Genomic DNA, 16,574 nt, shown 5'->3' with positions numbered 1-16,574 from the left:
AGCATGAGTCCACCTGGCCCAGTTTCATCTGCACTGATTGGCAGTGACTCTCCATGTTCTCTGGCAGGGGAGGGGGCTCTTTCTTAGCATTGCTACCTGAGATCTTTTTAACTGGAGATGCCAGGGGTACAGCTTGGAATCTCCCCATCTGCAAAGCAGGTGCTCCCCCAGTAAGCTTAGTCTGTTTCTTTACAGCAGGCGTGTCCATGAGAATGCTGGGACCTTGATCCTTGCTTGCAAATGGGCTTATCCAGTACACATGTCCCATTAGCAAAGTTTGGTCCTTTTTGCCAACACAACTTCTCAAATGAAAAGTCACAATCTCTCCTCTTTTTTTTTTTTTGTATCATTCTATTTTATACCAATGATGCTTCACCTCAAACATTTTAGAGCCTCAATTTTGAACAAACAAAATCTTATAAGATGGGTGACAAGAGAGAACCTGGAATGTTGTTAAAAGGAAAACTCCCATGATGAGGACAAATGATGACCATTTCCACCTTCTCAGTCTAATGATAGAAAAGACCTCTGCTAATTAAAGGTGGAGTCCCCAGGTCTCAGCTGATCCCCCATATGGCTGAGTCATATTTGGTGGCCAGTGGTCTACCAATGTCTCTCAGAGGTCTCATTGGATTATCATGTTCTAGCTACAGGTTGTTAACTTGCAACAGAACATATCCTAAGAGCAAACTGCAACCTCCAGGACATGAGGATGCCGAGCAGCAAATATGAACCATTAGACCAGCAGCATATTTCACCTGGTACATCTATAGACAGGCACATTGAAAAATCTTTTAGTGGAGGCTTGTCCATTAGAATGAATGAATCACAGCTCTACCAACCTCAGCCTACCCAACCTCCCTCCCTCCTTTACTTACAACCTATCAGGGGGAAGTCTCCACCTGTCCTCAGCTCTGGTTCCACCTATTGTTGGTCTGTCTGCTTTCAGTCTCAATGGACACCAGCCACCACTGTATTGTATTTTATGGTATATAGAAAGTTCTTTGGGTAATCCAGCTAATCACCTCTTCCCCTACTCAGGGAGCTAGTAGCATGTTTTAGACACTAAGGAAGACTGCAACAACAGGAGCCAGCTCCAGAGATTAGTGGGGTCCCAGGGAAAAGAGCTCTTTGCTGCGATCCATCAGTGACTGCTGGTGGGCTTATGTGGTGGTAGCAGCAAGAGTGCTTCAAAAGATTGGCTCTAGCTGCCATTTTAATTCCTGACATAGTGTTCTTCCAGGCCATTGTGGGGAATTTAAGTGGTGGCTAGATCGAGACACCTGAGGGAGACATTATAAAGGGGGGGGAGCTAAGAGAGGTCTCAGCGGTGGGCCTACCAAACAGCTAAATAACATGGAAGCTGCCCAAGGATTCCAGGTGCTGATGCCAGTTCTGGCAGCCACGCCATTTCCTATCCTTTTCCTGAACTGGCTCTCTCAGCCTTTTTCCTTCCCTGCTGGCTGTGAAATAAAATTAGAGACCTCTTGGCCCTAAGGGATGAGAGAGGAAAGGTGGATGTGAGGGCTGGTGGAGGAATGGGGGGGGCACTTTTATAAGGTGCACACACTGGCCGAAGGTTTCCCTGAATTAAGCCATATTTTAAACCTGCTGATTCAGATACTGTACAGACTTTTAACTTTATACTCCTATGGTTGTGGCTTCACAGCAGCTTCCACTAGAAACCACTGAAGTCTGTAGGTCAACAGCTTTTGCAGTCTCAATTCATTTGCAGCTTAAGGACCTTAGCTGGGCTAGGTCGATTTTTTGGGTGATTTCCAAGAAACACGTAAGTGTTGAAGGAAATGTGCTATTGAGTCACCCGACAGGGAGCATCATGTTACTTCTGAGTCAGATGAAGTATTGCTTCGGTTTCCTAGTCCCTGCATTGCTTTATTTATACCATTCTAGTGGAATTAGGGGGGAGGGGGAATATGTTTATATGCACAATGGAACAGGATTCTAAGGTAGTTTGGCATCAAAGGCCAAAAACCAGTGCACTTCTCCTTTTTTGTTTTTCTCAGACTCATATTGTGCAGTGAAATGGTTTGGTTGGTTCAAGATCGGGGCATAATTTGGAAACGGCATGTAAGCAAACAGAGAAGTGAGTCAATTCAGTGTGGTGGTAATGATGGCCATCAAGCCTTAAGAAGAGGGAGGGAGGAGGAAAAGAGAAAGAAATGGACCTGTTGCTGCTGAGGGTTGCTTCTCGCAAGTAATATTAAATTAACAACAACAACGAATGTGCTTTGCATCCATTGAGAAGGACAGAAATCAAGGGCTTTCGTGTCAAAACACAGAGAAATACAGGCAAGTGTTAGCATGTTGCCATTCTTCAGTGACCTGAGGGGGGCAGCCATACTTTGGACTTGGAGATAACCATTTTCAAATGTCAGGCACTCTGAAGAAACGGTACTGCTTTACCTTGAACCAGCCCTTTCTCTTGGATGCCAGTATCTATGCCTAAGAAGAAAACATAAAAGAAGCGAACAATGCTGGTATACCAAATGTATTGCAGTTTAGGAATCGATATGCTGTGTTAAGGACCAACACTTCATGTAGCACCCTCACACTTGCTTGCTTTGCTGGGGCAGACTAATGAGTGCATATGCCCCCAAAATACATATATGAGATCATCACATACTGTGACCTACATATAGAGAGGATTGCTTTCCTACACTCAGCTGCTTTTCAGTGGTTTGCGTACAATGGTTTTTCCCTTAATTAGGTACAAACACATGAGGACAAATCACAGGTCAGTCATTTTATTTATTCTTTCCTCTCTTTTATTTTCTACTGCTGGCGCAGGGTAGCTTGTGGGGTGGGGAGGACAATCAAGGTTTTTCACTTTAGGCACTAGAATGTCTTTGGGCAACGTGACGATAGAATGCCTATCCCTCACATTGGTTGAGAATAAGGATGCTGCTGTAAGTATCCAGGCAAGAATCCAGCTGGGCCATGAGCATCCAAAAATAGCTAGAGGCCTCCAAGCATAATGAGCAGGCTGTGTTTGGGCTGGCCCTGGGCCAGGCCAAAGGCTCAAAGTATGTGAGATGGCTTTAGAGCAGAGTCCAAGGATATCCTTGGCTGCACTGGGACATCACCTCCCATGGCCCCGAGCATGACAAGGGGGCAATTACAGCACTGCCCCCCTGCCACTTTTAAGGTGCAAGGCGGGGATCGAGCACAAGCCCGACTAGCTTCTGTTTTGTTTTGGCAGAACAGCTGCATTCTGCTTTCTTCCATCCACAGATGAGCTAGTGGAATAGGATTTCAGTACCAGCTGAAGCAGACCTAAGAGTAGACTCAGTGCATGGTGGAGGCAGCTGCTTAGAATCTGGCTGTGCAGAGAATACTGTTAAGACTTTGGCCATGTTGCAAGTTGAACATTTCACTGGATTTAAGAGATGCTGTGGATGAGTAAATCTGTGCACTGCAGAGTTTTTAGACACAATAGTTTATGATCGCCTCTTACAAATCATAGCCTAGTGGTGTGCCTCCATTATTTAAATAATGCCTAACTTACCGGCCTGCACTGAAGTGTACTCAGTGTAGTGCAAGGCTCAGGAAATGCTGAAACAGGGAAGCGTCGTACTGCATAGATTCTGAACGAACACACTTTTAATAACTTTGTTGACGGCCACCCACAGTTGCCCTGCTTGATATAAGGCATTAGCAAGACCACAAAGGGTGATGCGTCCCCAATTCCTCAGCAATACACCCACTTCTGAGTTAAGAGTGCGGCTGCAGTTGTTGTACAGGCGAGCAATTCACTGGTTAAAGTAATACAAGTAACCTTTGGGGAGATGCAGAAAAGGAGACCTAGTGATTGGATCTGTCGCTTTATTCAATCTGCATATGAACCATTCTATACATTTAAACATACTATCTGTTAATAAAACTTGACCCAGCAGTTAGATGAGACAATTCCACATGGTGTATTTCAAGATGGGCAGTGTTCAACACACAGAGAGACAACACACAGTCCCATGGCTGGCCATAACGACTCTGGCTCTCTTGCCATTTTATTCATTAGCAATAAAAGCAAGCAATATGGCTTATTTAATGGGTATGACCATTTAATTAAAACTGTTAAACCAGCAACAGGTAAAGCTATAGCCAGCAGTATGCAATGAAAAGAGAAGAGGCGAAACTGACTTGTAATAGTTACATTCTTCCATTGTTGTTGCTTTACACCCATTCTAGGCATATATACTTAGAAATAAGTCCCATGACACTGAATGGCGCTTACTTCAGTGTGTGTGTGATCGAATCACAGCTTTAAGTAAGTTTCGTAGGTATGTATGAAGCAGACTCCCTGGAATTTGCTATTCCTCTCTCCTCCTGCCAAGGTCTCATCACTTCTCAGTGCTTAATACTGGGGGTCAGGTTTTCATATACGAGAGCAGCTGCTGACACATCTCCAAAATAGCAGCACAGAGAATGTTAATATTAAGCATGCATGTGATGTTCTTATCCCCTTAGCCTTTTTGTCTGCAAACAGACAGGTATATCTCCTTTCATATGTTAGTAAGCGGAGAGGATGTCGCCCAGCACCACACAGTTCAAAGCTCACTCAGCACATATCCCGTCTGTCACTGGAGCGTCCCAGTAGCAGGCTGATGCTGACCTGTTTGAAGGCGTTCTGTCAAGGATTCCAGGGACAGGGAGCAATTACCTGGCTTTAGTTCTGCTATCCAGCAGCTGTTCTGTTCAGGAGAGACCACAGAGGGATTACATTTGCATTTTACCTCTCACCAGCAGGCGCTAGGCATACTGAAAAAATGAAGCCAACCTTCAAAACAGAATGGGTTGCAATACAGAGATCGCTGGGTGGAATGCAATCTGTAAAGCTGTTTGGGTGGGTTATAGATCAAGAGGCTAATAATGTTCATTTCGCAGGTGCAAGGAATCGGTCCGTCAGCATGGCAGAACCTAGTTTGAAACTCCCTGTCCATTAATATTAGGCAGGCACCTTTGCTAAATTGCTTTCAGTACCTGCAAAAAAAAAATGTTTCCGTTTAGCAAATTCTACCCAGGCATACCCGTTTCTTTTTAAACTACTTGCTTTTCCTTATAATTTGATTAGTATTACTTTTATTAATTTTCCAGGTTCGGTTTTACTGGTGCTTTATGAATATTTTACATTGTTTTACCTTAACCCCTTTCAGGTATTTGTTTATTAAGTGGCATCTAAATCATGTTAATAATTGGGCTGGCAACTGGAGATGTAACCACATAATCCACTGCAACTGAGGGCAGCAGGCTATCTTAGGGGGTGCAGGGGCCTGCCATGCCTCACACAGCTGTTCTGACAGCTCATCATTGCTGCCCACTGCACAGAATTTGATGTCTGAGGCAGCTGCCTCACTCTGCCTAACAGGAAGGCCTGCCCTACAGCCCAAGCACCCAGTTCAAGGAAGTTAACACCTTAAGGCTTCCTGAGGAACAGCCAAAGGGTACCTCTCTGCAGAACGCTGATCCCCAACACTCTTGAAGATATTTTGTGCACCTCCCTCACAAACAAGGAGGAGTGATTTCATCTTCTGATGTGCACAGCTGGGGAAGTTCAGGATACTACAGATACAAACCAAGACATAACAGAAAATGCTGGCAGCTTATGTGATGAAAGGCAAGTGCTGTTGGTTTTGGTCAGTGTGTTTCAACTCACCTGAGGAGACCATCAGAAATAAGCAAGAGTCCCACCACTATACCTCATAGCACTTCAAATATAACCAACATGAAAGAAGCATTCTCGTTCCTATGTAGCCTCACTTGCCTCAGATTTTGCTCAGAAGGGGTAGAATCTCAGCTTTGAAGCATGGCTACTGGACGATTTCACACAAAATACAAATTTCAATACAAGTAGCCATCCATCCTTGTGTGTCGCACTGCTTGGCTTTCATGATCAAAGAAGGATATGAATTTAAGATGACTAATTCAACTGTCTTCTCTAGTATTTACCAGTTCTTTCTTTTAAAGGAGCAACTCCTTCCAGAAACCCTTATGCCAGCATGCAGGGAAAAGATTAACTGAACTGTGTGAATGAAAATGAATATGAGGTGAATATGATGACCACTGTGACAAAGTAAATGAGCCCATGAGCAATGAAAAGAAAACATTAGCACCTCTGCAAATGGTCATGCTAACACTGGCAAGTATGATGTGATAGCATTTTAATTTTATATATATATATAAATATTCCCAAAGATATCAGAGGAATTGATACACTGACTCATTGTAACATATATTTTGTACACGTATTTTATAGTAGGATTATTACTATTGAGCATTTATATAACACCAATATTATGCCAGGTGCAATCCTATAAGCCAGTGGTTCCCAATTGGTAACCCACCCAGGGGGTCCATAGCACATACCCGTCAACTGACCAGGGCTTCCTGTTTTCAGAGACCATGCTCTCATGCAAAAGCACAGTGCCCAAAAATGTGTGAGACCAAAAACTATCTGACAGGAATACATGACTAAGGTTGATTACAACCAGTTCTATTTCTCTAGAAAAAGAAGTGCTGGAACTTACCATGAATGCCTCCCTTGTTCTCTAATAATGGCAACGATGCCCACCTGAGGTGCCGGAACTGAGTTCCGGCGATTTCCAGTTGAGAAAAAGCCCTGATTACAACCGAGTCTACACACACATACAGAGGGAAGGAAAACAGGGTACAACCCCACCTCAATATTCGGCAGACTGCAACCCTCTACAGGGGTTAAATTCTCTTAACAATTAATATTGCATGCTCTCTCATTAGTTGTTCACTTTTATGTATTCCGTTTTTGACCAACAAAGGTTGAAGATGCAGAGAAAAGGGGCAAGTCAATATAGGGATGTGCAACCCTAGTTACACAGATCCACTGGGTCCTTCTCCCACTCCCCCTTTCCCATATCATTGCCACCCAAGGCTCCCATTTTGTGCAGGTGTCTGATTGTCTCAACATTTGTGGATGTGTTCTATATCACAAATGCGGCTAAGAAAAACAAAAGGGCTATTTCAATACCGCAGTTTTGATCAAAGGTCTTCAGATGGCTCAGTGTTTTGTTCTGTTTTGTTTTAATTAAGCTGAATACAATTTGAGATGCCATTAATACAAAACAGATCTTGCTGCAGAGCTGGTTGGAGCCGTATTATCTCAGGGGATGATAAACACACAAACTTAATCCAGGGACAGTCTTGAATGAGAAACAAGATGAGCAAGAATGATACTGTGGTCCTACTTATTCACAAGGTTCCCTCTTACATATATGCTGATGAATCAAGCCTTTGAACATAAGCACCAGTATTTTGGCCAAATTGTAAAAGAAATCCTGAATAAATAGAAGCATTCAATTTCGGGGGGCTGTCCTTTGTATCATTGTAGGTCACACCAATTTATCTGTAGTAAACTGGGCAGTGCAACAGAAACTCAATCCCAGGTTATTCAAAAACACTGTGGTCCAACAGAATACCATCCAAAGAGCAACTGCAATTCAGGACATTTTCAGGACACTTTTTTTAAAGCTTCTGGAAATTCTTGCTTTTTTCAGTGTACATTTGCAAAGAGAATTGCAAGAACAGCCTGTCAAACTCTATTTTCAGAAACACCCAAAAGGTGTATATAAGTTCCATATAGTCTTTTATTGAGATGGTGTATTCCAACTTCCATACTTGTTCAGCAGACTGCTTAACAATCTGAGTGAAGTTCTGTGTGCTTAAGAGTGCAAATACAACTGCAGAAACCTGATGAACAAGGTGTTATGCCTAACACAGCTTTGCCTCAATATTAACTCATACAAGCATATCTATAGATAGGTGTGATGTGGTGAAATGCACATTGTAATAGCATCAGGACATGGGGGTAAGTTGTACGAGACATGGCAGACTGGAGATGGTAGAGGACTCGATACAGGGCTGCCATGTTTGGCAGTACCGTCTTTGTAACCATATAAAGTTGCCTGTTTCTTAGGGCTACACAGGGACAAGGGCAGTGGATACCATGAGATGTCTGCTATCTTCCTTAACATCTGTAGCAAATAACTATAATGTCAACAAAACACGGTTGTGATGCTGATGCAACCTCACGGCTTTGTGATATGCCAGTAATCTGTATGTATACCCCACCAGAAGCATTTATTGTCAATCTTAGAAACAGGCATTAAGATAATGCAGCAAAGGATAATGCATTTTTCATATTCACGGCTACCAGATATAATGTGATCATTGCTCATAAAAGGATTTCATCATTCTCTAGTGCACAACAAACTTATCAAACTTCTATGGATGTCAAATGAGATTCAACACAAACATTTATAGGGAGAGTAAAGTTATTTTATTAAATCATGCACATCATGTGTGTTAGTGCAAATAGTTCAATCTGTACTCCAGAAATTCTATTGTTTTTTTATATCTTTACAAAATAGATTTAAAACAATTATTTACTTTTAAAAATGTAATTCTGAAGTTAAGCATTTTCAGAATAATATTTGCAATAACCTATATACAAGAGGTACTGAGTACCACTGGCATGTGTGTGTGCGTGTGGGTGGGTGGGTGTTTGGGTGGGTGTTACAGTTTCCTGCAAATGAAAAGAATGAAATGAACAAAAACAACATTTCCTAAGAGTCTGTGGACTAACATTCCCTTAATTCTAAATGATCCTCCCATTAACAAATCCCAAATAGTTTAAGACAGAACCTTTAAAGTAAAGTGACCCTCAACACCTCAAAGGCAAATTATTAACTAAAAACTCTATTTAAATATTTAACTAGATCTGCTGATTGCCATTAAATCCTTTGAACCAACTAATTTTTTTTGCTGAGATAAGTCTTCCTATGAATCAGCTGAAACATTTCACTGTGCCATTATTTTTATATTAATACAGACCTTAATTGACAGAGCTGTTGAGCAGTGCAAGCTAGCACTTTATTCAGGTTTTAATTACATACCCCTATTCGCAAGTCAATGCTTACTGGAAACATTAATATTAAGGCCATATAAAGTGTGACATAAAGCTGCTAATCATTGATAGCACATTCTTTCATCTTAAGTTGTTGCATAGAGGACCAATTAGATTATTCTACCTTCCAGAAGGATTGCCCATTTCAGATTTTGTCTTCTTCCTTCTCCTAACAATAGAAGCACTTGAGCACTTCACATAATAATGAAATTATGCCAATGAAAACACAGTTTAAAGAGACAAATATTACTTCCCCAGCTTGGTTTTGATAATAAGTGACTGGAAAAATCATTTCTATAATGTGATATGTGCGAAAATATGTTGCGCTTTATAGTGTCTATATACATGAGATTTAATAAATTACATTCAAACTAAAAATTGGATCACTGCACTATGTCCATCAGAAAAATCAAGATTTTGCTCCCAGAAAAACCTTAGTTCACTCAGGCACACACATGCACACACCTGCACACAAAAACATTCTAGACCGATGATGTCTGTTCAGTTTCTTCTAGAGCTCTTTAAGGCTGACAATGAATTATACCAGTTCCCAAGTCATCAATAAAATAGGACCTTTACTGAAGAAAAATACTTGTTTCTGTCAGAAGACTTGGAAAAAATAAAATTGTTCCCAATAGCTCAGTGACTCACAGCAAGTAAAAAATAATAATGGTATGTTCATGTACAAATAAAGTCAAACTGAAAGGCACTGAGCACACTGCATCTGCTTCCAAGTATTAAAGGATATTTGGCATGGGTGTCCAAATTGGGGAGGGGGTGGGGCGAGAAATGCATTGCATTCAATCTGGCAATCAGATTCTTAAGTAAAATATCCACACACCTAACCATCATAAATAATTTGGTACCAAGAAGCCTACTTTAGGCCACCATAACAGTATTTAGAACTCCAACATACTATCTTAAGAATTACATGAAGTTGTGAGCAGCAATATTGCTCACGACAGAATGAAGTCATAATTTTATTCCCTCTTTATAGACAGATACATTTTGTACAGTTTAAAGCAATGACCCTACTGCTGCTCTGAAGCCAAACTCTGCGGTACTAAGAGGTAAAAAAAAAGGAACATGATGAATCTGTCTTTCCCCCAGTATGTGAATGATGCCAGCTTCTAAAGGGAGGACGGTGTATGGATTCAACAACAGTTCTCATGGAGAAGCTCTGGTTAGGCCTGGGTACAGCACCATGGCTGTCACAGCTACCAAAGCTGCCATCACAGGCATCCAAGGCCATTGTCTCTGTGTAGGGAGAAAAAAAAAGGAAAATAATCAATATCTCATTTGTTTCAGTGGACACTAATTAATTAACCCCTTCAAGTTCCTGGAAGTCCCTAGGTTTTCCCATCTGTTCGTGGTTTTGATTTTTTTTTTTGACTGGGCATCAAGGGGTTAAACAAAGTTCATCTAAGTGAAGGAATTTCAATGGATGTTAAGTCTCCATGAAGTGACATCATTAGCTTTAGCAGATGCATAAATTCATCTCTTAACTGAATGCTTCCTATTGAACCTTTCTGAAATTTTTAATCTGAAAACTGCATTTGATGCTTGTGCCAAGATAAATGCATGCCATGCCAAATTATGAGCTGTTAGACCTCCTCCAGAACACTGTACAAAGCATCAGCAGAAGTTCATCAGTTAACAATTAACAACACATTAAACTTTTCTTGCCTAGGTTTAAAGCAGTTCTGAAATGTAGCAGTGTTAATCTTAATGTGTATATTATTCATCCCACCTTCAATTATGACCATTCTGAAGAATATAATTCCACACGGAGGGTGGTAAGTCTTACAGAATGCATTTGGGAAGGTAGTATCCATCCCTGCAAGAACTGGAAATGCAAAACCACCACCTGTTGCCCGCACCTCGTCCATTCATTCCCCGCCCACCCAGCATCTTCTTCACCACAACAGTGAGAAAAGTGAAAGGCATTCAAATCCAGAGAGAAATTTCTGAATTAGTGGAGGGTAAAAAGGAAATAAGGGACCAGATTCAAATATGCAAACTCCTCATTTGTTTAGTGTCATTAAGCAGTTAGGTTTTCTTCCAGGCCCTAACTCTGTGGCATTTTACAAAAGACAAATGTGTGTTAGAAGAAGCACAGTCAGAAACAAGTAGGTTACAACAGGACACTGTTAGCACTAGCACAAGGAAAACAAGACAGATGTTAAATGATTAGTTTGTTTGTTTTTTGGTTTGCCAATACCACACACAATGACTTATTAAATGAAGGATTTGCATCAGGTAAACCAATACCTGTTTTTCACCATGCACTATCTTACAAAAATGGCACAAACAGGTGAGAGGGACGAACATACATGGACTGAATAGTGCTTGTAGTACCTTTCTCTACCACAATGGGTTGTAACACCAAAACAGGAAAGCCAGGATTAGGCCGATGAATACGGCTGGGACGGGTGGTAATATGGAAGGCTAAAGGGAAGGGAAGGGATATTAAAATCATTTTTGTGCTATAAAATAATCAAATAGGTAAAGATGATTTAGATAGGGGGAGAGCTCAAAGATCAAGTTTTGTTTCAACTGAAACACTAAAGACATCTAACAAGAAGACACAGCTAGTCTGGTATACAAAGTTAGTACACCACTGTACAAAGTAAACATGGATATTGAACAACAAAGCATTTCTTCTCTTAAGGAAGCTCTTTTTAATCTACAGAATGTAATATTTTAGGGCAAAATAAACCTTAAACCCTTGCTGCATTTCAGGAGGGTTCCCTAGAAGAAAGAGTGCAATTGTGCTTTATGTAATTCTAGATTTTCAAATCATATTCAACAGAATATTCAGGAGCTTCAAAAACCAATCAGGATTTTAATCCATCTGGATACACAGCCATTTAAAATTACCTTGTTCAAAAAACAAAATCCATCTTTCCCTTTTCCATCTGCATCAGACTTGCATTTTTAACAGAATGCAAACTGTAGAAAAATTATTTTATGTTGGATGCTTCGTAAGAAGCTCTTCCTATCCTGGTATCGCCTAAATATAGGGGGGAAATGTATACTGAAAGGCAAGTGCTTTCACTTGTGAAGAACACATAAATCTTTTTGGGGTTTTCTCCGCATATAACTTCTTCACAAATGAGGATGCCTTCTTGTATAATCAGGGCCAAACTTCAGGTCACGCGGATCACATTTCAGTAGGCGAAAGAGCAACTTTCAGGGCTGTGTGCCCTGATATGTCACAGGTACATTCACATTAGCTTCCTCTACAATGGTCACTGGGTCCTAAACCCCTCAAGCACTTGCTCACCTGAAGCAGATTCCAAAACAAGAAATAACTACTCAATGTGACTTGGGGCTAGAGTAATGAGTTTTAGCAGTCAAATCCCCCAAACACTCTGCTGTTTATGATACAGCAACTTCATCATGAGCTCTGACACACCTAGGCCTGAGGTAAATGAGGAAAATGCATGATGAGCACAGTGGGGTGTTTCTTTCTCAGTTACTAAAATGGGAAGCCCCTGCGCACATGGTGTTCAGATCACAGGCAGTGCAAGAAGTGATTCAATATGCACTGCAACCTATCTCTTGTCAGCAGAGAATGAATGTTACAAGGTCCATAGGATGCAAAACAGGGAACACCTGGCTATCTCTCCGTATATGGTCCATCCAAATGTTATGAAAAAGACAAGGTGGAGACCCTGGTGTTCAACCCCATGCCTAAGGACAGTGTGGCAGGAAGGTTTTCCATATGCTAGAATTTTAATATTAGGGACTGTTGGAAGCACAGTATTTTCTTATGGTTTATTTTATGGAAAATATTATTTCCCCTATTGGGAAGAAGCTTATTTATAGAATTCAAATTTCCTCCAGGGTAAGACAGCCCTCGATCCCAAAAAATGTTTCTTACTTCAGCCTTAGAGAGCACACCCAGGCCCAATTCAAAGTGCTGGGTTTGTTGTTGTTGTTTTTTGCTTTTAATTATTTTATTGATATAATATTACTACACTTTGAAGCCAATACATCAAACTCGCTTGCTTGCCAAGAAAGAAAAAAAATAAGTATTGAGGGAAATAAAAAAGAAAAGAAAGATGGCCTATGAAGCGGAAAGGGGGCAGCATAGCAAAAACAAAAGCAAGTGCTGGTTTTGACCTATGAAGCCTTAAACAACTCTGGACTGCAATACCTCAAGGACCACCTCTCCCCATATGAACCAACCCAGGCCCTGTGATCATTATCTGAGGCCCTTCTTTGTGTGCCTCCTCCGTGAGAAGTCCAGAGGATGGCAACGTAAGAATGAGCCTTTTCTGTGGTGGCTTCTGTTTGTGGAATGCACTCCCCAGGGAGGCTCACCTGGTGCCTTCACTACATATCTTTAGGCACGAGACAAAATGTTCTTCTATAATCAGGCCTTTGGCTGATAAAACAAACGATTCCCTTTTAAATGTGTCTGTGGAAGGATGATTACTGGTTTTTGTTGTTGTTATAATATGTATTTTGTTTTCCTTTTCTCTTTCTTTCTTTTTCTTTTTGCTGTGAATCGCCCTGTGATCTTAGGATGAAGGACAGTGTATAAATGTAATAAGTAATAAAACATCTCACGGGGAAACTAACAGGAGAACACCTTTGTCAACCTGCAAGGTTGAAAAATAACAGTAAATCCATTTGGGTGTGAGGTTCTCCAGTAAAGTAAAAGAATGTCAACTCCTCACTCACCCCGTATCTGAATCACCAACCACCTGCATACATAACTCTTCTCAGTCCCTATTTCTAATAATTTAGTGATTAGGGAATATGGCAGTCAGTACTGTTTTATTATTATTTCAAAGCCTTTGTATACTGCCAAGTTGGATAGATATTTTTCTGCTCAAAAAGGGTGAGCAAGAGCTGCCATCAGAATGTTCTGGAATCTCCCAGCAACAGAACATTATTTGGAATGTTGACACCCACTCAATCTTCTCATTTGACTGAATCAGGCAAAACATGTTTATTACTGAAAGTAAAATTCATGTTGATTCTGTGGTGAAAATCCATGAGTAAGAGACTAACTCTACTCAGATTCTGAATTTCCAACATATCAGCACAATATTTTTCACATTTATTCCTCTACACATGAAAACATTTTAAGACAAAAGTGGAAGATGAAGATAGCAGATGAAGTTTCTTTTAGTTGTTGATACACTTATTGTATTCTATTGGTCTTTAATGTATTCTCAGGTGCCTTTATAGAACTTTTAAAAATATAAATATTTAAGTTGATTTGAGAATGCATTTTACTAGAAAGACAATAAGCACTGCTACCAAGAAATATTCATCAAACTGCAGATTAACAGGGCATCCAAGTTCTTTCCCTACAGTTCTACTAGATATACTCAGGCCCATAGCAAGCTACAACAACGAAGTTGATTCTGTAACTGTTGCAGTGGAAAGACTTCACATATCACTGATCTGTTATAGCAGATTGGGTTATAATAATCAAGATCCTTTAGATTGGGTTATATTAGGATAATTTTACTTATAAATCATTCTAGTTGCTGTATCTAAGCTCTGCTCCCCTCAAAGTCAACAGAAGTCTGAATGACACTCCTTTATTCGCCCGAGAAGCAGAAACTGCCATTCAAGAAGGCATTCGCTGAAGTACGGCTGGTGGATAGAAAATGCTGTTCTCTCAGTCTCTGCTTCATTTTGTGTTAGATATCTTGCCCTGATTAACAAAGGTTTTCTGAAGGAAGATGCTTGAATAATTATGGGTAATGGAATATCTCCACTGGCCAAATTGCTAGTTTTGTAAGGGTTGAATATTTCAAAGGAGGAAATGAATAGAGATTCTGGCAAAGGCTCTTCAGATCCAGGCTCAGAAAAGAACTTTGGGACTCAATAAAGCCTCAGAATTATTCTCCCCTTCACATTCAAATCTGAATGGGGAAAGTATTTCCAGGTCAGTTTTCCCCTATGGAATGTAGCACCCCACCCCCAATATTAGAGTTGCTCCATTAGATTGTATTGGGCCGGAGATGTTTATGGGCCACTGATTTCATGAAATTCCTGCAACTTCGCAAAATGCTTTTTCCAAACCTTCATCAGGCATGGCTAGTAATCTCGCGGTGGAAATAAAATAACAAAAACCTGGCACACGTGTTATACAGACTTACATGATTTCCTTTTTCTTGTAGCAGCTTCAGGTTGTCTTTACACTGTTTGAGTTCATCTGTGATTGATTGCTTTTCCTGCTCAGTGATTTCAAACTTCGACTTCAGCTCTGAGAGTATGGTCTGTGTCTTTTCATACTAAAGGCAAAGAAAACACATATACTACAGACCCATTTAAACTAGATTTAAGAGGTTAAAGTAGCTTTGGGAGATGTGTCTATGCTTTTCAATAAAATATTGCATGGATATTAATATGTATGTTTTGGGCAGAGCAGCAATTTAGTTTTTGCTATACTGGAATCAAGTTCAGGAAAAAGTGAACTGGACCGTGTTCATTCTCCTGCACTAAGATTGATTGATTGATTGCATTTATCACCCTTTTCTTCCAAGGAGCTCAAGGTGGCTGTCATGGTTTTCTCCTCTCCTCATTTAATTCCCTCAATAACCACCACAACCCCCTGGTAATTTTAGAATAAGGTTTATCTTGTTATCACTGGTGTTTTGTTGCTGTTTGCTAAAAAGTGAGAGGAAAAGTGTCAAAGCACAATACAAATACCGTATTTTTCGCCCCATAGGACGCACCGGCCCATAGGACGCACCTAATTTTTTTTGGGGGGGGAAATAAAGGAAAACAATTTTATTTTTCCCCCAGGTGTGCTGCACTAATCCCGAAGCTTGGGGCGTGCGGAGCTCAGCGCGCCCCAAGCTTCTGGGTGTCGGCAAGGTCTGGGTCTCCCATGGCTAGCGGATAGCTTCCTGAAGCCTGGAGAGCGAGGGGGGAGTCGGTGTGCACCAGGATTCAGCGAAAGCCTGCATTCACGCGGCTCTCCCACGGCTAGCAGAGCGCTGCGCTAATCCCGAAGCTTGGGGCATGCGGAGCTCAGCGCGCCCCAAGCTTCTGGGTGCCGGCAAGGTCTGGGTCTCCCACGGCTAGCAGATAGCTTCCTGAAGCCTGGAGAGTGAGGGGGGTCGGTGCGCACCAACCCCCCTCGCTCTCCAGGCTTCAGCGAAAGCCTGCATTCGCCCCATAGGACGCACACACATTTCCCCTTCATTTTTGGAGGGGGAAAAGAGCATCCTATAGGGCGAAAAATATGATACTTCATGTCATGTTCTCTTTATGCATGGTGCCTGTATTACAGTTTTGCTCCTTTCCACTAGATACTTACAACTCTCTATATAAACCTTTGTTTCATATTTAATTTTGTACTTCACAAGTTATTCCATGCTAGAAAATATTCATTTATTTAGATTAAAGCTTTTTATATAATAATTCTCACATTGCTTGAAATTAATAACAGGACCTGCTCAAGATGTGAGACACTATTCAAATTCCCTAAAGATAAAATCTAGCTGTTCATGATGCTTTTCTGCTGAAAATTCTAGACCGTAACATATGTCATTTGGTTTAAATGTATTTCCTTTTGGGATGTGGCTTTAGAAATGGTGCAACAATTTTTTTATTCTAGATCAAAAGCTGCATGTCTTTCCATTTT

General features: G+C 40.9%; 1 protein-coding gene across 18 annotated transcripts in view; it reads right to left on the bottom strand.

The window, feature by feature from the left end:
* Window positions 1–8,303: 8,303 nt before the first annotated feature.
* Window positions 8,304–16,574, bottom strand: part of SLMAP (sarcolemma associated protein) — a 96,218-nt gene continuing 87,947 nt past the window's right edge. For 9 of the 18 annotated variants that reach the window (XM_079967010.1, XM_079967012.1, XM_079967004.1 and 6 more), the window contains 3 exons: window positions 15,082–15,216; window positions 11,312–11,401; window positions 8,304–10,210 (listed from right to left, as the gene is read on the bottom strand). In XM_079967010.1, coding sequence (XP_079823136.1) covers window positions 11,318–11,401; window positions 15,082–15,216 — 219 coding nt within the window. In that variant the 3' untranslated portion in view covers window positions 8,304–10,210; window positions 11,312–11,317. The remainder of the gene's footprint in view (window positions 10,211–11,311; window positions 11,402–15,081; window positions 15,217–16,574) is intronic. The other 9 variants (XM_079966998.1, XM_079967009.1, XM_079967003.1 and 6 more) reach the window with 1 other exon arrangement.

Source organism: Podarcis cretensis, assembly GCF_951804945.1.
Source record: "Podarcis cretensis genome assembly, chromosome: 2".
Classification (NCBI taxonomy): Eukaryota; Metazoa; Chordata; class Lepidosauria; order Squamata; family Lacertidae; genus Podarcis; species Podarcis cretensis.
Note: the sequence above shows the minus strand (reverse complement) of the source record. Positions and strands in the feature narration are given on the sequence as shown.